At 72.1% G+C, this 21195-nt stretch overlaps 4 protein-coding genes across 10 annotated transcripts; 1 reads left to right on the plus strand and 3 right to left on the minus strand.

Annotated features, from left to right (window-relative positions):
• Positions 1-208: 208 nt before the first annotated feature.
• On the minus strand, positions 209-10682 carry ERBB2 (erb-b2 receptor tyrosine kinase 2). 2 transcript variants are annotated; one of them, XM_072885803.1, is made up of 27 exons: positions 10515-10682; positions 7599-7750; positions 7329-7515; positions 6781-6918; positions 6602-6670; positions 6042-6154; positions 5813-5954; positions 5619-5735; positions 5310-5436; positions 5139-5212; positions 4973-5063; positions 4670-4869; positions 4456-4588; positions 4225-4315; positions 3982-4142; positions 3846-3893; positions 3579-3717; positions 3365-3487; positions 3189-3287; positions 2901-3086; positions 2669-2824; positions 2495-2570; positions 2252-2398; positions 2059-2156; positions 1813-1983; positions 1298-1571; positions 209-1164 (listed from the first exon to the last, which is right to left on the minus strand). In XM_072885803.1, exons 1-27 carry the CDS (start codon positions 10585-10587, stop codon positions 821-823), a joined length of 3729 nt encoding a protein of 1242 aa, XP_072741904.1. In that variant the 5' UTR covers positions 10588-10682; the 3' UTR covers positions 209-820. The 2 variants fall into 2 exon arrangements, with proteins under 2 accessions (XP_072741904.1, XP_072741905.1); XM_072885804.1 differs by lacking the exon at positions 6602-6670.
• Positions 10683-12114: 1432 nt separating this feature from the next.
• Positions 12115-15991, plus strand: PGAP3 (post-GPI attachment to proteins phospholipase 3). 6 transcript variants are annotated; one of them, XM_072885714.1, is made up of 8 exons: positions 12115-12313; positions 13208-13305; positions 13419-13541; positions 14017-14079; positions 14253-14314; positions 14440-14576; positions 14699-14903; positions 15459-15980. In XM_072885714.1, the coding sequence occupies exons 1-8, from the start codon at positions 12115-12117 to the stop codon at positions 15520-15522; spliced, it is 951 nt and encodes a 316-aa protein (XP_072741815.1). In that variant the 3' UTR covers positions 15523-15980. The 6 variants fall into 6 exon arrangements, with proteins under 6 accessions (XP_072741815.1, XP_072741816.1, XP_072741814.1 ...); XM_072885715.1 differs by having other exon boundaries at positions 13389-13541; positions 14473-14576; positions 15459-15979; XM_072885713.1 differs by having other exon boundaries at positions 13389-13541; positions 15459-15978.
• A 699-nt stretch (positions 15992-16690) lies between these two features.
• Positions 16691-18057, minus strand: PNMT (phenylethanolamine N-methyltransferase). The gene is made up of 3 exons (XM_072886191.1): positions 17904-18057; positions 17471-17678; positions 16691-17126 (listed from the first exon to the last, which is right to left on the minus strand). The coding sequence occupies exons 1-3, from the start codon at positions 18055-18057 to the stop codon at positions 16691-16693; spliced, it is 798 nt and encodes a 265-aa protein (XP_072742292.1).
• A 1512-nt stretch (positions 18058-19569) lies between these two features.
• Positions 19570-20880, minus strand: TCAP (titin-cap). Its single transcript, XM_072886150.1, has 2 exons — positions 20732-20880; positions 19570-19825 (listed from the first exon to the last, which is right to left on the minus strand). Exons 1-2 carry the CDS (start codon positions 20878-20880, stop codon positions 19570-19572), a joined length of 405 nt encoding a protein of 134 aa, XP_072742251.1.
• Positions 20881-21195: the final 315 nt, after the last annotated feature.

Consider the following 21195-nt stretch of genomic DNA (forward strand, 5'->3'; position numbering starts at 1 on the left):
GCCCTTGGTCGGCGGCCGGGCGGGATCAGGGTTTCCACCCTCCAGGTAAGCGGGTCCTGCCCTTCGCTGCCTCCTTGGGTGGTGGCAGCTGAGGCCAGGAGGGAAGGGACGCGGTAGTCCTTGGGAGACGGAGCTGGCCTCCCTGCGCCAGCGACGGAGAAAGGGGGAACCATGCAGACAAGGGGAGTAGAAAAAAAAAAAACCAATGTACAATTATGAAATATACATCTCGGTGCGATACAGTCGGCTTCAAAAGAATCCGGGAGGAGCCGGGATGCGGGCCCGGCCTCCGCCTGCTCTCAGTGCAAGTCCGTGTGTCCCGGCGCGGCTGCGGCGCCGGCGGGGAGGGTGGCGGCGGTGGCGGCGAGGTTCACGGGATGAGCCAGAGCGGGACAGCCCTGGAGAGGTGGGTGGTGGCGGAGGAGCCTTTGGGGTGACGGTGGCAGGCTGTCCTCGGGGCCATGCCGGGGCTGAGCTCCCCGGGCTGCTCCTGGTCACCGTCCAGCTCGGCGTGGCTTGCGGGTCACCCCTGCCGGTGCCCAGCTCCGGGGGTTGGGGGGCGGGGGGGGTGCCCAGAGCAACACCTGGCACGAAGGGTGACCCCTCTCTGTCCCCACACGTGCTGCCGCGCTGTCCCACAGCGTCCTGGGCTCTGCCAGCCCTCCGTGGCCGGTGTCACCCCGTGGCGTTGGCATGGACGCCACCAGGCAGAGGGGACAGCCGCTGGCCCCGCGTCCGTGGCTCGCTGTGCCGTCCCTCCCCAAGCTGCCTCGGCGAAGTGTGTGTGTGCATGGGGGGGGGGTCTCTCCACAGCCCAGCCCTACGCGGCTGCGTCGTCGGGGCCGGCCAGGCCGAGGTACTCGGGGTTCTCAGCCGTGGGCGTCGTGCCGGGGCCGCCCTTGGGGCCGCTGGCCTTGGGGGGGTCCTGGTTCCAGTAGTAGGGGTTGTCGAAGGCCTGGCTGAAGGGAGCGGGGGCGGGCGGGCCGGGGGGTGCCAGGTACTCGGGGTTCTCCACGGCGTGGCCGAAGGGCCCCGGGAAGGGGTGCTTGGCTTCCTTGATGAGCCCGTTCTTACCCTGGTGCGCCTTGGGCTTGTCCGGTGGGGACGGGGGCGTGCAGGGGTGCCGGGGTGGGGACCGCTGCTCCCCGGCCTGATTCACGTACTCTGCGGGGACGAGGGACGCGTTGGAGGCCACCGTGGCCAGGCGGGGAGATGGGGTGGGTGGGCAGCCCCCCGGGAGGGTGCTCGCTCAGCGCCCCCCGCCCCTCCTGCAGGGTCCCACCCGTCCCCTCCCTACCTGGCATGGTGGTGCGGGGGGCCGGCGCGGTGAAGCCCTCAGGGTCCAGACCCTCGCTCTCCTCGGCCGACAGCCCGGTGGGATCCTCGCTGTACCGTGGCAGGGTGCTGGGCTCCCGCACCGCTGGGCTTTGCAGGGCTGCTTTGGCCCCTCCATCCCCCTCCGGCACCTCCGGCACGGGGCCCTCCGGCCCCTCCGCCAGGCCCTGGGGGGGGAAGGGGAAGGCGGCCAAGCCCTCACCCTCCTCCACGTCGGCCGGGGTCTCTGCCGCGCTCTGGGTGCGGGAGAGGGCATGGAGTCGGGCGCTTGCAGCCCAACACCAAGGAGCCAGTCCCAGCGCCCGCAGACAGGGACCCTGGGCAGTGGGGGGGGGGGGGCTTTGCACCCCACGCCCCCCCAGCACAGCCGTGGCCGCAGCCTTGCCCTGGGCTGCCCCGGCACCGGGTCACCTCACGCACCTCTGCCAGGAAAGGGGGGCTCTGCCTGCCCCCCCCCCCCCCCCCAAGCCCACCTACCCGCGTGGAGGAGATGCGGCTGCGGTAGGTGGTGGAGGTCTCGGCGCTGAAGAAGCCCTGGTGAGGGACCAGGTACTCCTCGGCGTCCACCAGGTCGTCCATGTCCTCCTCCTCGAGCAGGGCCCGGTAGAAGGTGCTGTCGATGGAGCTGGGCAGCCCGACCATGTCGTTCTGGGGGTGAGGGCAGCGGTCAGTGCCCGCACCGGGGCTCTGGCGGGGGGACAGGACCCCCAGGGACCCGCGTACCTGGATGACCACGAAGCGCTGGGGGTCCCGGGCCATGCGGGAGAACTCGGTGACCAGCTCCCGAAACTTGGGCCGGCACTCGGAGTCGATCATCCAGCCTGGGGCAGAGCCGAGCGCCGTCAGGGCCGGGAACGAGGTGCCACCACCGCCCTGTCCCCGTGCCGTGTCCTTGTGTGTCGTCCCCCCCCCGTACATTTCACCATGATCATGTAGACGTCGATGGTGCAGATGGGCGGCTGCGGCAACCTCTCGCCCTTCTCCAGCAGGTCGGGGATCTCCCGGGCGGGGATCCCGTCGTAGGGCTTCGCCCCGAAGGTCATCAGCTCCCACACGGTGACGCCTGGGGGGACGGGGACAGGGGTGAGCGGTGCCCCGGGCCCCCCTGCACACACCCCCCCCCGGCACCGAGCTCGGGGATGGGGCCACCGCGACATACCGTAGCTCCAGACATCGCTCTGATGCGTGAAGCGCCGGCGGAGGATGGATTCCAGCGCCATCCACTTGATGGGGACCTGGGACAGCGAGAACGGCGAGTTGAGCAGGACTGGGGGGGGGTCTGGCTGTCCCCGAGGGGTCCCCATCTCTCCGTCCCCGCATCCCCAAGCCCCACCTTGCCGCCGTCAGCGTGGTACTCGGTCTCGTCGATGTCGAGCAGCCGGGCCAGCCCGAAGTCGGTGATCTTGACGTGGTTGGGGCTCTTGACGAGGACGTTGCGAGCGGCCAGGTCGCGGTGCACCAACCGCACCTCCTCCAGGTAACTCATCCCCTGGAGGCGGCGTGCGTCAAGCTGGCCCCGGCCCCCCTCCCTCCCCCCCAGGACCCCCGGACCCCCCCCATCCTACCTTGGCGATCTGCACACACCAGTTGAGCAGGTCCTGGGAGCCGATGCGGTCCTTGTTCTCCCGCACGTAGTCCAGGAGGCAGCCGTAAGGCATCAGCTGCGTCACCAGCTGCACCGTGGAGGTCAGGCAGATGCCCAGCAGCCGGGACACGTAGGGGCTGCCCACCCCTGCCATCACGTAGGCCTCCTGCGGGCAGGGTTGGGGGGCTGTCAGGCTGGGGGGGGGGCTGCCGCCGGCACCGCTCACCCACCGGCACCGCTCGCCCACCGGCACCGCTGGCACACTCACGTCCAGGATCTCCTTGTTGGCTTTGGGCGACGTGTTCTCCCGCAAGACCTTGATGGCCACCGGGATCTTCACGCTCTCCCCATCGGGGATCCAGATGCCCTGGGAGGGGGAACACCGGTGAGGGGGTGCGGAGCAGGGAGGGTCCCAGCCCGCTGGGGGCAACCCGCACCCCTCACCTTATAGACGGTGCCGAAAGCGCCGGAGCCCAAGACTTTCACTTTCTTGAGCTCCGTCTCCTTGAGGATCCGCATCTGGGCCTGGTTGGGGAGGGCCCCGCTGGGCGTCAGCGGCTCCACCAGCTGCAGGGTGCAGATGAGTGAGGGGCTGGGCTCCTGGCATGGCCCGGCACCGGGGGTCCGTGTCCCCCGGGAGAGGTGCCAGCGTCCCCACCTCGGTCTCCTGCAGCAGGCGCCGCATGGTGTGCTTCCGCTCCTGCTGCCGCCGGCGCTTGACGCAGACAACGGTGATGAGCAGGAGGACGACGACCAGCAGAGCCCCCACCACGCCGGCGATGATGGACGTCACCTGGCTGCGGGACAGGAGGTGACCGGGGAGGTGGAGGGGACGATGGTGACAGGGTGGGGGTCCCAGCTGGAGGAGCCCCCCAGCACCCAGAGGGGTGGAAGTCGGGGCGGCACAGGGCACCCGCGTTTCTACCTTGGCTTCTGGTCCACAGGACAGCCGTCCTCGTCCCGGATCGTGCACCTGGGGACACAGCGTGCAGCAGCCCCCCCTCGTCAGCAGCCCCCCCACGACCCCCTGCCCATGCCTGGCTGGATCCCCTCCGACTCACGAGTGGGTGCAGTTGGTGGGGCAGAGCTGGCAGACCCCATCTTCGTCCGGGTACTTCCAGATGGGCACGAAGGAGGCGTCCGCCTTCACCCCGCTGGGGCAGCGCCGCACACACTGCTGCGCATCCTTGTAATGGGCGCAAGCCACGCACTGGTCGGCCTCCTGCGGGGGGGGGGGGGGGGGCAGGGACCCAGGCATCCGGACCTGCCCCCCCCTCACCCCCCCACGTCCCCTCCACCCTCACCGATCCGAAGCAGGTCTCGGTGCCGTTCTGGGGCTGGCACTCGGGGTGGCAGGGCAGGCACCGCGTCCCGTTGGCGTGCTCCCGGACGGCTCTGCGGGGCGAAGGGACCGCGGGGTGGGCACGGGGAAGGGATGCCGGACCCCCCCGCAATCCCGGACCCGGGGGGGGGGGGCGGGAACGACGCCGCCGACAACGACGCTCTGCCCGCCGTCCCCGGGGCTCGCCGCTTACCCGTCGAGGAGGTTGCAGGAGGCGACGCACTCCTGGCCACGCAGGAACCGCTCGCAGGCGACGCACTGGGTCGGGCCAGGGCCCCAGCAGTGCCCGTGGGCGCAGAGGTGGAAGCAGACCAGCCCCTCGCTCTCTGCAGGAGGGGGACTGTGAGCAACCAGGGGGTCCGCCGGCGCTCCCCCCGAGCCCCGTCTCCCCCGTGAGTGCTGCTCACCGCACTGCTCGGGGGGCTTGTTGTGGGTCTGGAAAAGGCGCTGGCGGGGATTGCGGAAGATGCTGCTCCAAGGCACCTTCTGGAGGAAGCAGAGCTGGGGGTTGTGGTGGACGAGCACCATCCCGCTGCTGATCTCCTGCAGGGCGCGGAGCCCCAGCGCCCGCACCGCCAGGTCCCGCAGCGTCAGCGAGTAGGCACCGCTGCCGAGACACCGCAGGGTGAGCGCGCGTGGACCTCCCACCCCCCCACACGCACCGTCCCGTCCCGTGTCCCCGTGTGTCCCCATGTCCCTGCCCGGCTCACTTGTGCAGCACGCGGCCCCGGATGACCCGCAGGTTTTGGAAGACACCCAGGTCCTGCAAGCCGGGCGGCCAGGCGGCGATGTAGAGGAAGCCTGTGGGGAGCCAAGCGTCACCACCCCGTGTCCCCCCCCGCCTCGTCCGCAGCCCCCGGCTCCCCCCGCTGTCACCTGTCAGCTCCTCCAGGCTCTCAAAGATCCGCAGCAGTTTGGGGTCCAGGGGCGGTGTGTTGGTGCTGGGGTCCCTGCCGGGGATGGGAGAAACGTTGGAGGGGGGCGGGAGGGGGGGGGGAGTCCCGGCAGCCGCCTGCGGGCTCGGTGCGGGGGGGCCGGGGCGCTTACCCGGCGAAGGTCTCGGGGAGGAAGGCCAGGCTGCCGAAGATCTTGGTGCAGCCGGAGAAGTGCTGGATGTTGGAGGCGTTGACGGCGCGGACGCCCTTGAGGAAATCCACTCCCAGCCCGTAGCACACTGCGGGGGGCACAGCAGGGCTGGGGTGCTCCGCTGGGACCCCCCGCTCCCCACAAAACGCTGCTCCTGCCCCGCTGGCCACGGAGGGACCCCCCCCAGGGCACGGCCATCACCCCTTGCGCATCCCTGGGGTCCTCAGAGTGTGTGTCGTCCCCCCCCAGGCACCGGGGGCGGCTGCTCACCCTCCGGGCAGGGCTTGCTGCACTTCTCACACTTCTGGACGTTGTTGACGGTGACCTCCTGGCTGTTCTGGGGACACACGAGGGTGCAGGACCCCACCTCCGTCGCGAGGTAGTTATCTGGGGGGTGCGGGGCAGGGGGTCAGGGCCGCGGCAGCTCGGCACCGGACCCCCCCCTCCACCAGCACGGTACTCACAGGGACACTGGCTGACGCAGCTGGCACCGAAGGTGTAGCGTCCGTCGCGGTTGGGCACCGACTCGAAGGTGTCCGAGTTGTAGATGACGAGGGGGGGGCAGTGCAGCTCGCAGATCCCGCTCCGGTTGAAGTTCAGGCACGCCTAGGGGGGTGACGACAGCCGGCGTGAGACCCCGGCGTGTGTGTCGTCCCCCCCTGTCCCCGGTGCCCCCCCGTCCCCGGTGCGCACCAGGCAGTCGGAGTGCTTGGGGCCGGTGCAGCCGGCGGCACACTGCTCGTGGCAGCAGTCCGTCGGCTTCGTGCCCTTGCAGCGCGGGCAGCCATGGCAGATGCTGTTGGTCACTGTGGGGGGCAGAGAGACGCGGTGGGGACGAGGACCCCAACAACTCCCCCTCCCAGGGGATGTGGGGGTCCCCAGGATGAGTAGCTGGGGGTAGTGGGGATCCCCAGGGCAGGGATTTGGGGGGGGGGGTAAGCGGTGGCTCCCAGGGCATGGATTTTAGGGGTCTCTGGAGCAGGGATCTGGGTGCCAAGTAGGGGTCAATGGGACAGGGATTTGGGGGGACACGTGGGGTCTCCAGAGCAGGGATTCTGGGGAGCCTATGGGGAGCTGGGGGGACAAGTGGAAAGTCCAGGGGGTCTCTGGGGCCAGGATTTAGGTGGCAAGTAGGGGTCAATGGGGCAGGGACATGCAGAGGGAGGGGGTCCCCAGGGATTTTGGAGGGGCTCGCAGGTCAGGGGCTTTGGGGTCCCGGGGGGGGCAGAGCTGGCTGCAGGCCCTGTACTCACGCGTCTGGCAGTCCTGCGGCCCCTCGCCCCAGCAGTGCCCCTCGGCACACAGCGCCCGGCAATCGGGACCTGCACCGGCAGAAGCCGTGAGCGGGCGATGCCGTGGGGGCCGGCAACCCCCGGGCCCCCTCCCTGGGTACAACCCACCCCCCACCCCCCGCCAGGGTCCCGGTGCTCACAGCTGCGGCTGCGGGTGCTCTCCACACGGGTCTCGCCGCGGAGCTCGTTGTGCCGGTGGAAGATGTCGGACCAGAGGATGGTCTCCTGGAAGCAGAGCTGGGGGTTCCTCTCGATGCGCACCCCTCCCTTCAGGATCTCTGCGTGGGGACAGGCGGGGGGGGTGGTCACCACGCGGATGGGGTGGTCACCACGCGGATGGGGTGGTCTTGCAGCCCCACGGGGACTCCCCGCCCTGGGCAGGGACCTGGGGCCCCACGGGGACACCCTGTCTTGGCCAGACACCTGCCACCCCGCGGGGACACCCAGTCCCAGGCAGGGACCTGGAGCCCTGTGGTGTCACCCAGTCCTGGACGGGGACCTGCCACCCCATGGGGACACCCAGTCCCAGGCAGGGACCTGGAGCTCCAGGCAGGGACTTTTGGGGACCGGCAGCCCCAGCAGCCCCGTGCACCCACCCCAGGCAGGACCCGGCAGCTCCCAGGAGAAGCGACCCGCAGCCCCAAGCACCCTGCGCCAGGGGTGCCCACCCTGGGGACGCGTCCCCGACCTGTGAGGTGCCGCATGCCGAGCTGGCGCAGCCCCGGCGTGCCAGCGGGGCCGGCGTTGCCCACCACGGTCAGGGCGTAACGGTCCTGGAAGAGCTGCGTCCCCCGGATGATGCGCAGGCTCTGCAGCTCCAGCTGGCTCACTTGGTTCTCCGCGATCAGCACGTAGCCCTGCACCTCCTTGATGTCCTGGGGACGGGGGGACAGGGGTGAGGGGCCGGCTGGACCCCCGCCATGCCCCCCCCGGAGTGTTCCCCCCCCCCCCCGCACACCTTGAGGAAGGTGGTGTCGGCGTCGGGGGGCAGGTAGGTGAGCTCCAGGTTGCCCTGGACCACCTGGCAGCCCTGGTAGAGATGCCGCAGGGTCTCGTAGTGGCTTTCGGGGCTGGAGGGACGCAGCAGCTTCATGTCGGTCCCCGTGCAGACTGTGGGGACGGAGCGGGAGCTCAGTGGGTCCCCTCGCTCGGCCCATCCTCGCCCCTGTGGGATACCGAGCCACCGGCGGCACCGGCCTCCGCAGGAAATGCCGCGGATCCGGTGGCAGCCGTTTATCTCCGGGGCTGCTCCCAACAGCTTCCGATGGGCTTCCTGGATCACCGCTCCCCCGGCTCCCGCCCCGGCATGTGGCAAAGCTGCTCCCGCGTTGGCACCCAGCCCCGGCCCCGCATGAGGGACAGGCGGGGGCCGACGTCGCCTTGCGCCCACGGTGGGCGTTGGGTGCTGCCGGGAGCCAGGCTGGGACCCGCAGCCTCGGCCGTGCCGTGCCGGGGGCCAGAGCGGGGGCCGTGGGCAGGAATGCTCTGCCCACGCCGGCGGGGGGGCCACGCCAAGACAAGACCTGATTGTTGAGCGGCGACGGCTGCCGGAGCCCGGCCGGCCCCATCCCGCGGGGGGCTGCTGGCCAGGCGACCATCCCCGGGGCGTCGGGGCGGGCGGGGGTGCAGGGTGGGGGGGTGCAGGAGCCCGCCCTGGGCCCCAGGCCGGGCGGGTGAGTCACGGCCACGGGTGGCACAGGGCCCCCAGCCGCCCGCTCCTGGCAGGAACCGCCTTTTCAGGTCGGGCGTGTTTGGGGAGCAGCGGTGACGCAGGGCTGGCAGGCACGGCCCAGCCCCGGCGCGCCTGCGGCCCCCGGCACCCCGCCACCGTGCCGGCACGACCACCCCCACACCAGACCCCGGCCCAGCTCCGACGCTGACCCCGGCACGGCTCCAGCACCGACCCTGCCACCGCCCCAGCGTTGGCCCCGGTGCCACCAGCCGGGCACGGGGCAGGGGGGCACCGAGGCACACGGGGGTCAGGCAGCCGTGCCTCGCCCTCCGCCCAGGGCAGGGGTTTGGCGTCCAGGTCCCCGGCTGGAGGGGGCTGCCGGCCGCGCCGCGGCTGAGTGACAGCCCCCGGTGCGGGCAGCTGCCTACACCGGCCTCATGGCCGGGGAACCAGGCTGGCAGCCGCCTCCTCCGCCTGCTCCGCGGCCACCGAGCCACGGAGACTGCCCTCAGGCACGGCCAGGGAGGGGGAAGCCCCCCGAATTTGGGGTTCAGCTCTCACCCCACTGCGGTGGCCTCAGCTGTGCCACCAGAGGGTTCCCCCGTCCCCCCCAGGAGGAAACTGCGCCGTCGCGGCGGGCGGCCAAAGCTCAAGGTCTGCCCTCCACCTGTCCCGTGGCGCAGGCAGAGGATGCCGCAGGCTTCCCCAGGGCGAAGGGCAGGCGGGACGGGCGAGTGGCAGCGGCAGGGCCAGATCCTGGTGGGATCCGGGCTCCATCCCGTGGGCTTTGGCCCTGCCTGCCCCTCCGGGTCGCTGGCCGGGCACCGGGAAGGGCAGCCGGTGAGCCACCCTGCCTGGCTTGCTCTGGTGGGCAGTGCCACCGCGGATCGCCCCGTCCGCCCGCAGGCGGCCGCCAAAGCATCCAGCAAAGCCCATCGGCCACATGCCCGTGGGGCTGCCCCGGCTCCCGTGCCCCCCCGAGTCTTCCCCTCCCGGCCAGGACACGGATCCAGCCCCAGGGACGGGGTTGGGGCTGCGGGGACACGCCGCTGCGTCCCCAGCCCGGAGCCGGGAGCTCCCCCGGCACAGACCCTCTGAGCGGGGCGAGCCGTGGGGTGCTGGGAGCAGAGGGCACCCAGTGGGTCCCCACATCCCAGCCCCACGACCCTGCACCAGCTCAGCCCCGCTGGGCATTTGCTTCCCAAACCCCCCCGGCGCGGGACCTGCCCCCCAACACCGGGCTGCACGCAGGCAGCACGCAGGCCCGGAGCAGGCAGCGGGGTCAAACCCTCCCGGTCACTTTTGGGGCTGCTGATTGCCCACCTTAGGGCCACCAGCCCTGTCACTCTGCTGTCCCCGTCCCCTGCCAGCCCCATCCCCGCGTGCCCGGCCGAGGCCTCGGGACAGGCAGCGCAGGCAGGGCTCCTGCCCAGGCTGCTCCCGCTCCCTCCCCGGCCGCTCTCCCGGGCTGGGCAGGGTGCGGCACGTCGAGAATGTGGATGGGAGCGACGGGGACGCACCCACCCACCCACCCACCCGCTCCGTGGGGCACCGTGCCTGCCCCAGCACCCCGCGGCTCCCTGCCCTGCGCCCCGAAACCTCCCCGCGGCTCCGGGAAGTTGGGGTCCCCCCGTCCCCGTTTCCCCCGGTGTTACCGGAGCCGTGGGAGCGGCTGCAGCCGCGGGGGGGGGGGGTCCCCACTCTGGTCCCCCAAACTCCTCCCGGGGCTCGGTCCCGCTCGGGGGGGGCCGGGGCGCAGCGGGCCGGGCAGCCCCCTCCGGCCCAGCGCCTCCCAGTCCAGCCCAGTCCAGCCCAGTCCGGCCCCCAGCCCCTGCGGGCGATCGCGGCGCGGGGTCGCCGGGGACGCGCTGCTCGCGGCGGGGAGAACCGGGGGGGACCGAGGGGCACCGGGGGGATCGGGGAAGGACCGGGACGGGCGGTCCCGTCACTTCCAACCGAGCAGCCCCCGGCACGCCGGACCCTCAGCCTGGTGCCCCCCCCACCCCGGTCCCCTCCCGCTGCCCCCCCGGTCCCCTCGGTGCCGGTCGCTCCCGTGCAAAACTTTGCGCAAAGTCCCGCCGTCGGGGGGGCCACTCCCGCGGCCCGGTGTCCTCCCGGTCCCCGGTGTCCCCTCGATCGCCGGTGCCCGCCCCCCCCGTCCCCGTCCCCGGTGTCCCGCGGTCCCGCTCCGGTCGGACCCACCTTCGGCGGCGGCGGCGGGGCAGAGGGCGGCGAGCAGGAGCCCGGCGCAGAGGCAGCCTCCGGCGGGGATCATGGTGCTCAGCGCGGGCCGCGGCCCATGGCCCCCCCGGCCGCTCCGGGAAAGTTTGCGGTGCGGAGCCGCCGCCTCCCGCCGCTCCCGGGCTCCGCCTCGCGGGGCCGCGCCGCGCTCCCGGCCCCGGGCGAGGGCGCGCCTCCCCCCCCCCCCTCCCCGCGCGCGCTCCCGCCGCCCCCGCCGTCCCGGACCCCCATCCCCCGGGAGCACCGGGGACTCCCCCGCTCCGGGAGCTGGGGGCTGCCCCGGCTGCGGCGCACACCGCCCGGTGCGGGTACCCCCGGTGCTTCCCCCGCCCCGGGGTCCGCTGCGGTGCCGGCGGGGGCGGCACCGGCTGCAGCGGGGGAGGGGGAGCGTGGGTGTGGAGGCTTCGCCGTGGGGTCGCCTGGAGGGGGGGGGACAAGCCCCGTCCCCGTCTCCTCAGCTGCCCCGGCGGGGCTGTGACTGTCACCGGTGCAGGGAGGGGGGACAGTCATGGCCCCCGAGGCGGGGGGGGGACACACAGTCCCAGGGGGTGTGAGGGACAGGTCTGACACCCAGGGATGGTCCTGGGGTACGGGGACAGCCCAGGCCATGGGGACAGTCCAGCAGCATTCGACGGGTCCCCAGTGAGGTGGCCCAGAGCTGGCATTTGTCCCCCACCCTGGGCACAAGCCACCGGTGCACCTTTCTCTGCTGCCCTGGGTGCTCGGGGAGGGACGGGGACAGGGGGTCCCCTGGGAGGGACGGGGACAGGGGGTCCCCTGGGAGCATCACAGCCCGCGACGGGGACCCCACACGTGCCCAGCCCCGCCTGGACCCCCCCAGCCGGGCAGAAGGGGACGTCGCGGCCGGGAGCACACGTGCCGGGGGCCCGGCCGGGATCCCCGCATCTTCCCGCCGTGTCCCCCTTGGCCACCCCATCCCCTGCTTCCACACGTGCCACCGTGGCCACCCACAGCCCCCAAGGGAGGAGGCGGCACCCGGCTGGGCCGGAGAAGGGGCCCCCAGTGCCGGGGGGCCGGGACCCCCATCAGCCCAGGGGTGACGGCTCCACGGGGACGGGAGCGGGGAGCCGGCCCATCACCGCCACCCCAAGCCAGGACAGCGGCCGCCCCGGGGGATGGCACAGCGGGGCTGGGGGCAGCACGTCCCCCCCGTCCCCAGCCATCGGTACCCCGTGGGAGGGCGGCAGCCTGGGGGTCCTCACCCCGCGGCCCCCGCCCGGGGTCCCGCATGGCCGGGGCCTGCAGAGCCCACCCCGAGGCAGAGGCAGCCCGGGCCACGCTGCCCCCAGGCCCTGGCCTGGCCCCGAGCCCCGCAGGCCGCCGGGGCCCCCGCACCCCCCCCCGGGGCCAGCAGCCCCCCGACGCGCCGTGACCGGGTGGGGGGATATATCCCGTGAGCCTCTGCGGAGGGTGCCGGGGGGATATATCCCATGAGCCTCCCGCCCTGGGGGACTGTATCCCATCATCCCCGCGGCCGGCGGAGGCGCTATATCCCATGGTGCCCCGCGCCGCCCCCGTTTCCGGGGTGGGCCGGGCGGCGATGGCGGCCGGCGGCGCGGCGCGGACCGCGCTGCTGCTGCTGCTGGGGGCAGCGGCGGCGCCGGGCCCGGCTCGGGGCTCGCAGGGGGACCGGGAGCCGCTGTACCGCGAGTGCCTGGGCCGCTGCGAGCGGCAGAACTGCTCGGGGGCGGCGCTGCGGCACTTCCGCGCCCGCCAGCCGCTCTACATGGGCCTGACAGGTACCGCCCCTCCCCGCGCCCATTGGCTGTCGGGCTGGGCCGCGCCCCCAAGGCTGGCAGGCCCCGCCCCTCGGGGGCCGCGCCTACTCGTAGGCCACGCCCCCTCGCAGAGGCCACGCCTCCGCGCCGGGTTGCTGGGCGGGCGGGGTTGGGGTCGGGCCGTACTGGGAGGCACTGGGCCGTACTGGGGCTGGACTGGGGAGCACTGGGCTGTCCTGTGGCCTGGCTGGGGCGTGCTGGGCCGGGCTGGGAGGCACTGGGGCCGGCTGCGGCCAGGCTGGGGGGTGCTGGGCTGTACTGGGAGGCACTGGGCCGTGCTGGTTCTGTGCTGGGGGGGTCACTGGGCCGTGCTGGGGCTCTGTTGGGGGGCACTCGGGCTATATTGGTGGGCACTGGGCCACGCTGGTGGCTACTGGGCCATTCTGGGGTCATGCTGGGAGGTGGTGGGCTGTGTAGTGAGGTACTGGGCTGTCCTGGGCCGTGCTGGGGATCACTGGGCCATTCTTGGGGGGACACTGGGCCGTACCAGGGGCCACTGGACTTGGCTGGGGGAGGTGCTGGCCTCTCTTGGGCCATTTTGGGGGTCACTGGACCATCTGGGGGGACACCGGGCCGTACTGGGGGTTGCTGGGCCCATGGTGCTGGGAGCCCCTCGGGGAGGACCCGGGTGCCGTGCCTGCGCCCAGCACAGCGGGGGTCCCCCAGCCGCGCAGGGTGAACCCCCGCCCCCCGGGCCCCCCTCCCCCCAACCCAAGCTGGGTCCTGGGACTCCTGGCGCTTGTCGTGGTCTGACCGTGCAGCCTGATGGTCCATACTGGGAGGGACTGGGAAGGGACTCAGCAGCCAGGGCAGGGCTGCAGCCCCCTCCCGCCGCTTCGCCCCCCTCGCCTGCAGGCTGGACCTGCCGCGACGACTGCAAATACGAGTGCATGTGGCTGACGGTGCGGTTCTACGTCCAGGGCGGCCACAGGGTGCCCCAGTTCCACGGCAAGGTGAGCGGGGGGAGTCGGGGGGGGCGGGGGGGGGGCCGGAGGGGTCCCCCTTTGCCCGCTGACGCCGCCGTTCTCCGTTGCAGTGGCCCTTCTCGCGGTTCCTGTTCTTCCAGGAGCCGGCCTCCGCCTTCGCCTCCTTCCTCAACGGCCTGGCCAGCTTCGTCATGCTGCTGCGCTACAAAGCCGCCGTCCCCCCGGCCTCCCCCATGTACCCCACCTGCGTCGCCTTCGCCTGGGTGAGCCCTGCCCCCCCCTCCCCCTCCCTGGGGGGCCGTGCCGTGCCCCACGTCCTCGCCGCTCCGTCTGGGGGTCGTCTTGCAGCCCCTGTGGTCTCCCCTCATCGCGAGGGACCCCCAGGATGATGGGGTGGGGGCGGCTTTGGGGGGGCACAGCCCGTGCTGGCAGAGCGGCACCGGGCCGGCAGCGCTTCCCGGGCGTCCTCTGCCAAAGCGCGGAGTCTCGAGGGTTTTTCGATAACCAGCTGATCAGCAAACCCCGCACAGCTCCGGCTGCTGCCGCTGCCCCGGCCGCCGGCTCCTCCGCATCCAATTTTAGGGGCACTCGTCTTCCCTAATGAGCCTGACGAGCTGCTGAGGGGGAACGTGACCCAGCCGGGGAGCTGGCACTTAGCTGGCAGCGGGGACCGCTCAGCTTCTCCCCCCCCCACCTCCCCGCTCCGGGTTTCTGCCTCTCACGCCGCCTCTCCCGCAGGTCTCCTTAAACGCCTGGTTCTGGTCCACCGTTTTCCACACGAGGGACACGGCTGTGACGGAGGTGAGCGGCACCCCCAGAGCCGGGGTGACCGCGGGTTCGTCACCCTCTGTCCCCAAACCTGTGCTGGGGTCCTGTCGCTCAGCCCTGCTCGGGGCGGGGGGGGAGGGACGGACGCTCTGTGCCCCGGCCCTCCTCGAGCTGCCGGCAGGGCTCACCCAGCCCCGATCCCGCAGAAACTGGACTATTTCTGCGCTTCGGCCGTCGTCCTGCACTCCGTGTACCTGTGCTGCGTCAGGTGAGCCCCGCCAGCGCCGTGGGGCACCGAGCCGTGGGGCAGGGCACTGGGGACACCGGCAATGGCCGGTCCCCGGGGCTGTGAGCGACCCCTTCCTCCTCCTCCTCGCCCTCCCCTCCCCTCAGGACGGTGGGGCTGCAGCGGCCAGCCTTAATCAGCATCTTTAGGGCCTTCCTCCTCCTCTTCCTCGCCTGCCACATCTCCTACCTGACCCTCGTCCGCTTCGACTACGGCTACAACATGGCTGCGAACGCGGCGATCGGTGAGGATGGGACCAGGGGTGCCGGAGCTGGGTTGGGGGGGACACACACACACCCCGTGCCCGCGCCCGCAGGGCAAGTGCTCCCCTCTCCCTGTGTGTGTGTCCCCCCTGCCCCTCCCCAGGGCTCCTCAACCTGGCGTGGTGGCTGCGGTGGTGCCTGCGGAACCGCCCGCGCCTGCCCCACGTCTGGAAGTGCGCGGCCGTGGTGCTGCTGCTGCAGGCGCTGGCGCTGCTGGAGCTCCTCGACTTCCCCCCCCTTTTCTGGGTGCTGGACGCCCACGCGCTCTGGCACATCGGCACCATCCCCCTCAACGTCCTCTTCTACAGGTCAGTGCCCCCCCCTCCCCGCCACCCCCTCCCTGCAGGGTGCTGGGGGGGGCCCCCCCTCTTAAAATATGGGTGCTGGGGTCTTTCCCACGGGGTGCTGAGTGCCCCTCTCTTAAAACCGGGGTGCTGGAGGCCCCTCTGCTTCCCATGGGGTGCTGGGACTCCCACCCTTGAAACTGAGGTGCGAGGCACCCCGCTTTTGCCCACAGGGTGCTGGGTGCCCCTCTATTGAAACTGAGGTGCTAAGGGCCCCCCCTTTTGTCCACGGGATTCTCAGTGCCCCCCCCTCTTGAAACTGGGGTGCTGGGGCCCCCTTCTTGCCCGTGGGATGCACAATGCCCCCCCCTCTTGAAATAGGGGTGCTGGGGGCCTCCTTCTTGCCCACGGGGTGCTGGAGGGACCCCGCTGCTGCTCCCCGGGAGCCCCCGGCTCTGTCAGTGCTCAGCTGGGGGGGTTTAGGGATCCCCCACCTTCCCTGGCAGCCCGAGGGGCTTCCCCAGAGGAGGAACCGGGGCCCCCCCCGCAGCCCCCACATCTCCCCCTTCCTCTCCGCAGTTTCCTGGTGGACGACAGCCTCTACCTCCTGAAGGCCAACTCCGACCTCTTCAAAGCGGACTAGAGCTGCCGGGGGGGGACGACCACGGCCCTGCGTGCCCCCCCCCGGGGTCCTGCCCTGTGCCAAGTGAATCCCCGGCCCCCCGGCCACGGGCTCCTTCCTTCGGTTGCCTTCTGAGGTTTGCTTTTCTCTCCACACCCCCACACCCCCCCTGCACCCCCCATCTCCCCTCCCCGGGGTGCAGGGGCTGGGCACCCCTGCTGCTGCTTGCACAGGGGTCAAGAGCAGCCGAGCCTCCCCCCCCCGGACCCCCACCCCCGGCTGCCGGTGCTGAGCCCGGGGGCCCTCCCTGCCGTGGAGCCCGGCAGCCGCGAGGTGGCAATGGCTGCTGGGGCCCGCGGTGCTGGGGCGGGGGGGGATGTGGGCGGCCGGGGGGGGTCCCTGTGTGTGCATGGTGGGGGGGCGTCTTGCTCGGACCCGCTGGCTGGCTTTTGTGGGGGGGGGGGGTGATGTGTGGGGCTGGAGCGGTGCCTTGGGGCTGGGGGTGGCTTCCCCCCTCTGCCAGAAGAGCTGTGCCCCCCCAGGGGTGCAGCCCACCCCCCAGGGGTGCGGCCCCCCCTCCCCGAGTACGTTGCGGGATGTGAATAAAGCTGAGTTCGACCTCTGCCGTGCCTCGCTCTCGCCCCCTGCGCCCCCTCCCTGCCCCATCGACCCCCCCCCGTTGCCAGCCCCACCTTGCACCCCGTGTCCGCCCTGCCATGCCATCCCTGCTCCATTCCCCTTGCTGTCACCCCATGGTGCACCCCATATCTGCCCTGTCCCCCCCATTTCCCACCTCGCTCTTGCCCCATGCCTGCCCCCTGTGCCCCCCAAACCCCTCCGTGTGCCCCGTATCCCCCGGCCGTGCACCCCGTACCCAGCCCCTTGCACGCCCCATCCTCACCCTGTCCTGAGCCCCCATCGTAGCTTCCCCTCTTCCTCCCCCCCCCCGCCATGTCCCTGACCCCCCCAGGATCTATGGGTGCCCCTCTCCCCACGGACACCCTCTCTCCCCACGGACACCCCCTCTCCCCACAGCCCCGAGCGATGCCAGGCCGTGCCGTGCAGCTCGGGCTTTATTGGGGGCAGCGCGGGGAGCACCGGGGCCGGAGCAGCGGGGGTCGGGGGCATGAAATCTGGCTTTGGGGGTGATGGGGGGGGGCAGGTGTTCCCCCCCCCCCCAGGGGGTCCCTCAGGCCTCCGGTGGCTTCTGCGCGTGGGCGAAGAAGACGCCGTCGACGTCGTCCACGCCGGTGCGGAGGGCGGGCGGCATGGCGTAGGAGCGGAAGTCGCGGAGGGCGAAGCCGGCGCCGGCCAGCGCGGCACGGACGTCGTCCTCCGCCAGCGGTACCACGGGCAGGCGGGCGGCCCCGGCCAGGTAGAAGGACTCCCCCAGGGCCCCCAGCAGCAGCGCGTGGCCCCCCGGGCGCAGCAGCGAGCCCACGTGTGCCAGCGCCCGGGTGAAGGTGGCCAGGTCGGGGCTGACGGCCTCCAGGCAGAAGGCGGAGAGCAGGGCATCGGCCGGTGGGCGCAGCGGGGTGCCCAGGGGGTCCGGCCGGTGGACGTCGATGGGCAGGATGCGGCGCAGCCGACCCCGCAGCCGGCGTTCCTTCTCCTGCCAGGGCTCCCTGCGGGGAGGTGGGTGTCGGCGGGGACGCGGTGGACCCCCTGGGCGTGGCGGGGGGGGATCCTGCAGGGGCCAAACCCAACGTGCGCAAGGCCATGGGGCTGTGATCCCATGGGATCTGGGGACGTGATCCTGTGGTGATCAGCCCAGTGTCTGTGGGGATGTGGGGCTGTCATCCCACGGGATCTGGGGACGCGGTCCTGCAGGGACCAGCCCAGCATCCGCAGGGACGTGGGGCTGTCATCCCACGGGATTTGGGGACACGGTCCTGCAGGGATCCCGCCATCGCTGGGTCACCCACCGCCCAGGGTCCCCTCTGCTCCCCCGGCCCCCCCGCAGCCCTACCCGCGTCCCTCGATCTTGCAGACGTGCTGGATGAAGGGGCTCCAGTCGAAGGTGCCGGGCTCCCCCCGCGCCCAGCGCCCCAGCTCTTCCCGGTTCACCGCCAGGTAGTCGGTGGCCACGATCTCCTCGAAGTGGTCGCAGGCGCTCAGCAGCTGGTAGATGGTGGGGCCCGAGCCCACATCGATCAGCGTGCGCCCGCGGATCTCACCTGGGAGGGGGCGCGGGACACAGAGGGGGGGTCCCACACCGAGCCAGGCACCAGTGGGGAAATGGGCGCAACCGAGTGGGTCCCACCCTGGGAGGGGGCTGGGGAGCAGGGAGATGGGTGAGGAGCAGGCAGGGTGGGTGCCAAGGTGCTCTCCCACCCCGTGCCTCAGTTTCCCCACCCCGCTGCAAGTTTTCCCCACCCCTCGGTTTCCCCGGCACCCCTCACCGCTGGCGAAGGTCTCGGCCAGGCATCGCAGCTTCCAGGGCACCACGAACTCCTCGGAGGAGAAGTCGGCCCGGGGGGGCAGGTAGTTGTTCTGCAGGTAGGCGCGGGGGTCGAAGCGCTCGTAGCCCTCCCGGAGGGCGGCCAGGCTGCTCATGGCGAGGGGCTGCGGTGACATCGCCCGCCCGCCCCCAAACCCGCCTTATATCCCCGGCCAGGCTGGGGGGGCCGTGGTGAGCGATGGCCCTGCCTGGCGTGGAGGTGATGGCGGCCATCCATCGTGGATAACCAGGTTAGCGCCAGCGCCCCAGGGCCGGGGGACGAGGCTGGGCGCCGGCGCTGCCGGATCCGGCCCTGTGCTGAGCAATAATGTTCTGCCTTCCCTGAACTGGGAATCCTGGCTCCAGTCCCTGGGAGCTTTTGCCCCCCCGAGATGTGGGGGTCCTGGCCGTGACTCCCCCTCCCCAATGTGCTGCCCCAGCACCGGGTCTGCCCATGGGATGGGGATGGGAAGGGATTGGATTGGGATTGGGATTGGGATGGGGACGGGGATGGGATTGGGATTGGGATTGGGACGGGGATGGGGCTGGGACGGGGATGGGGCCCATCTGAGCTCTCCCTGATGCCTCCATCACCAGTGAGCTGAGTGTGCTGGACCTCAGCCCAGCCCCCGGCAGGAGTCGGCACCACCAACCCTGCCAGCTCCCAGTACTCCCAGTGTGCCCAGCACCCTGGAATAAGGGGCAGGATGGGACCCGCTTATGGGGAGAGGGATGGGGGGCAGTTTAAAGCTCCCAAATCCTGTCTGTGCTGGAGCTGTAGGTGGACAAAGGTGTCGGGGACAGGCGGCTCATGGGGAGGAAGGGGCCGGGATGGGGACAGGGAGGGGACAGGGACTGGCGGTGGCCCAGGGACAGCAGGATCCGGCCAGGCGGGAACAGCTAATCTGGGTGCTGGCGCTGGGGCCATCCTGGACTCTGGCACCGGCTGGGCTGGCGATGGGGGGGGGGGGGCATTTATATAAGCAGAAGGTTAGCCCCCCCCCCAACCCCCCCAAAACCTGGGACCCTGCAGGACGCCTGAGTCCCTCCAGGTCTCCAGCTGCTGGCAGCGCTGTGCCCCAGTTTCCCCCATTTCCCAGCAGGGTCCCTCTCCCCCTAAACCCTGCCTCCCTCCCCACACCGACCCATGGGGTCCCCGAAATTGCCACCGGCAAATCTTGTCCCCGCTCCCCGAAATTATTCCACCGGGTCAGGCTGGGCATTTTATTGCCGTACAAAGACCACCGTTTGTACAACCCCGCGGAACGACCCGCCGCAGCCCCCCACCCCGCCGCAGCCCCCCCGGGGACCCGTTTGGCCCCAGACGAGTTTCAGCGCTCCCCATCCTTGCACCCCCTTCTCTTTGCCAGGGAAACTGAGTCGCGCCCCGTGCTGCCGGGAGCCCCCCGAACCGTGGGAGCCCCCCGAACCGTGGGCGCCCCGTCCCCGCCGGCCTCCGCGACACCCACTGTGGGATGGGGTCCCAAGCGAGCGGGAGCCCACCCCCACCTGCCCCCACCTTCTTCGGGGCGGCTGAGCGGACCCAGGCATGCGGGCCCCCCCGCCGCCCCCCAGCATCAGCCTCCTGCCCCCCACCACGACCCCCCAACCCAGCCCCGCTGCCACCCTCAGCCCCTCTGGGCCTCGTGGGAGAGGGAGCGGGAGAGCGTGCGGCGGACCCCCGGCTTGGCCGCGCGGAGGTCCGGGGGGGCGAAGAGGGGCAGGGGCAGGGTGCGGGCGTAGGGCAGGAGGTGCTGGGTCAGGGGCTGCCCCAGGAACCCGACCCGCAGCAGCCCCCAGGGCGAGCGCTGCTCCAGCACCCGCGTCTCCCCGCGATGCTCCAGCGTCTCCCGGTGCTGCTCGTCCACCTCCCGCCGGCACCACCTGGGCACGGGGCACTCGTCAGGGCCGGAGCGGGGCCCCAGCACCCCATGGGGACCCCCGTGTCCTGCTCTGTCTCACTGGGGCCGCCCCCACCCCGTGGGGACCCCTGGACACCCCCATGTCCCACCCCACCCCATGGGGACTCCCGTGTCCTGCTCTGCCTCACTGGAGCCGCCCCCACCCCGTGGGGACCCCTGGAGACCCCCATGTCCCACCCCACCCCATGGGGACCCCCGCGTCCTGCTCTGCCTCGCTGGGGCTGCCCCCACCCCGTGGGGACCCCTGGAGACCCCATGTCCCACCCCACCCCATGGGGACCCCTGCGTCCTGCTCTGTCTCACTGGGGCCGCCCCCACCCCGTGGGGACCCCTGGAGACCCCATGTCCCACCCCACCCTTGGGGACCACCCACCCCTTGTCCCCACTGGCACTCTGGAGCTCCCCATGGCCTCCCCAGCCCTGTGGGGACCCTTGAGGACCCTCCAGGACCTGCACAGCCCCACCCCATGGGCACCCCTGGAGACCCCCCGTCCCCGTCCCTCATGGCCCCACATGGATGCCCAGCCTTCCCCAGCCCCGTGAAGAGACACACGCACCCCCCCCCCCCAATCTCCCCACAGGACTCCCCGAGACCCTCCCAGTCCCCCTTAGACACCCCCCGGAGTTCCCATGACCCCACAGGGACCCTTGGACCCCCCACAGCCCCATGGGGACCCCGAGACCCCTGCATCCCCCCCACATCCCCCATGGCCCCATCAGGACCCTTCGACACACTCCCCCCCCCCCCCATGGCCCCAAGACCCTACGGAAACCCCACAGCCCTTGGAACCCCTCAAGCACCCAGTGCCCTGCTGTGGCCCCAGCACCCCAAGCTCCCCCCGCCGCCGGCAGCAAGGGTGCCCCTCACCCCTCCTCAGGCCGGGTGCTGAGCTCCAGGTCCAGCCACTCGGCACTGAAGGTCTCACGCCGCCCCACGTCCTCCTCCCGCACACGGCAGCCCAGGCGGGCACCCGAGAGCAGCCCCCCGCTGCGCACCACCGCGCTGGGCACCAGCATCTCGCCGCTGCCCCCCCGCCCGCCCGCCACGCTTATATGGCCCCGCCGAGGCTATTTTGGGACGTGTCGCTGGCACCACGGGGACAGGAGGGTGCCAAGGGCCGGGGACACGTGTGTCACCCCGTGTACGTCTGGCCACGCTCAGCCCCGTGTGCCCGCTGGGGACTCGCCACCCCGGGGTGGCACCCCCTGCCCCGGGCCGCGTCCCCCGTGGGGATGCGTGGGGCAACGCGACGGCGCAGGCAGGACCCCCTTGGCCCCGGCGCAGGGCACGGCTGGCCTTTCCCTGCCCGCCACCACGCTGGCACCGGTCCC

This window comes from Ciconia boyciana, chromosome 22 (assembly GCF_034638445.1).
Source record: "Ciconia boyciana chromosome 22, ASM3463844v1, whole genome shotgun sequence".
In the NCBI taxonomy this organism is placed as follows: domain Eukaryota; kingdom Metazoa; phylum Chordata; class Aves; order Ciconiiformes; family Ciconiidae; genus Ciconia; species Ciconia boyciana.

Excerpts from the sequence above, each read along its gene's own strand:
- ERBB2 (XM_072885803.1), bottom strand. The coding sequence starts at position 10,587 with ATGATCCCCGCCGGAGGCTGCCTCTGCGCCGGGCTCCTGCTCGCCGCC. Across the intron at positions 3,087-3,188 it reads CCAACAAGGAGATCCTGGAC|GAGGCCTACGTGATGGCAGG; the intron begins GTGAGTGTGCCA and ends CCCTGCCCGCAG. Across the intron at positions 1,572-1,812 it reads GCCGCATCTCCTCCACGCGG|AGCGCGGCAGAGACCCCGGC; the intron begins GTAGGTGGGCTT and ends TCCCGCACCCAG.
- TCAP (XM_072886150.1), bottom strand. The coding sequence starts at position 20,880 with ATGCTGGTGCCCAGCGCGGTGGTGCGCAGCGGGGGGCTGCTCTCGGGT. Across the intron at positions 19,826-20,731 it reads AGCACCCGGCCTGAGGAGGG|GTGGTGCCGGCGGGAGGTGG; the intron begins GTGAGGGGCACC and ends CCCCGTGCCCAG.
- PGAP3 (XM_072885713.1), top strand. The coding sequence starts at position 12,115 with ATGGCGGCCGGCGGCGCGGCGCGGACCGCGCTGCTGCTGCTGCTGGGG. Across the intron at positions 13,542-14,016 it reads CCTGCGTCGCCTTCGCCTGG|GTCTCCTTAAACGCCTGGTT; the intron begins GTGAGCCCTGCC and ends CCTCTCCCGCAG. Across the intron at positions 14,904-15,458 it reads CTCAACGTCCTCTTCTACAG|TTTCCTGGTGGACGACAGCC; the intron begins GTCAGTGCCCCC and ends TCCTCTCCGCAG.
- PNMT (XM_072886191.1), bottom strand. The coding sequence starts at position 18,057 with ATGAGCAGCCTGGCCGCCCTCCGGGAGGGCTACGAGCGCTTCGACCCC. Across the intron at positions 17,679-17,903 it reads GGCCGAGACCTTCGCCAGCG|GTGAGATCCGCGGGCGCACG; the intron begins GTGAGGGGTGCC and ends GCCCCCTCCCAG. Across the intron at positions 17,127-17,470 it reads TGCAAGATCGAGGGACGCGG|GGAGCCCTGGCAGGAGAAGG; the intron begins GTAGGGCTGCGG and ends ACCTCCCCGCAG.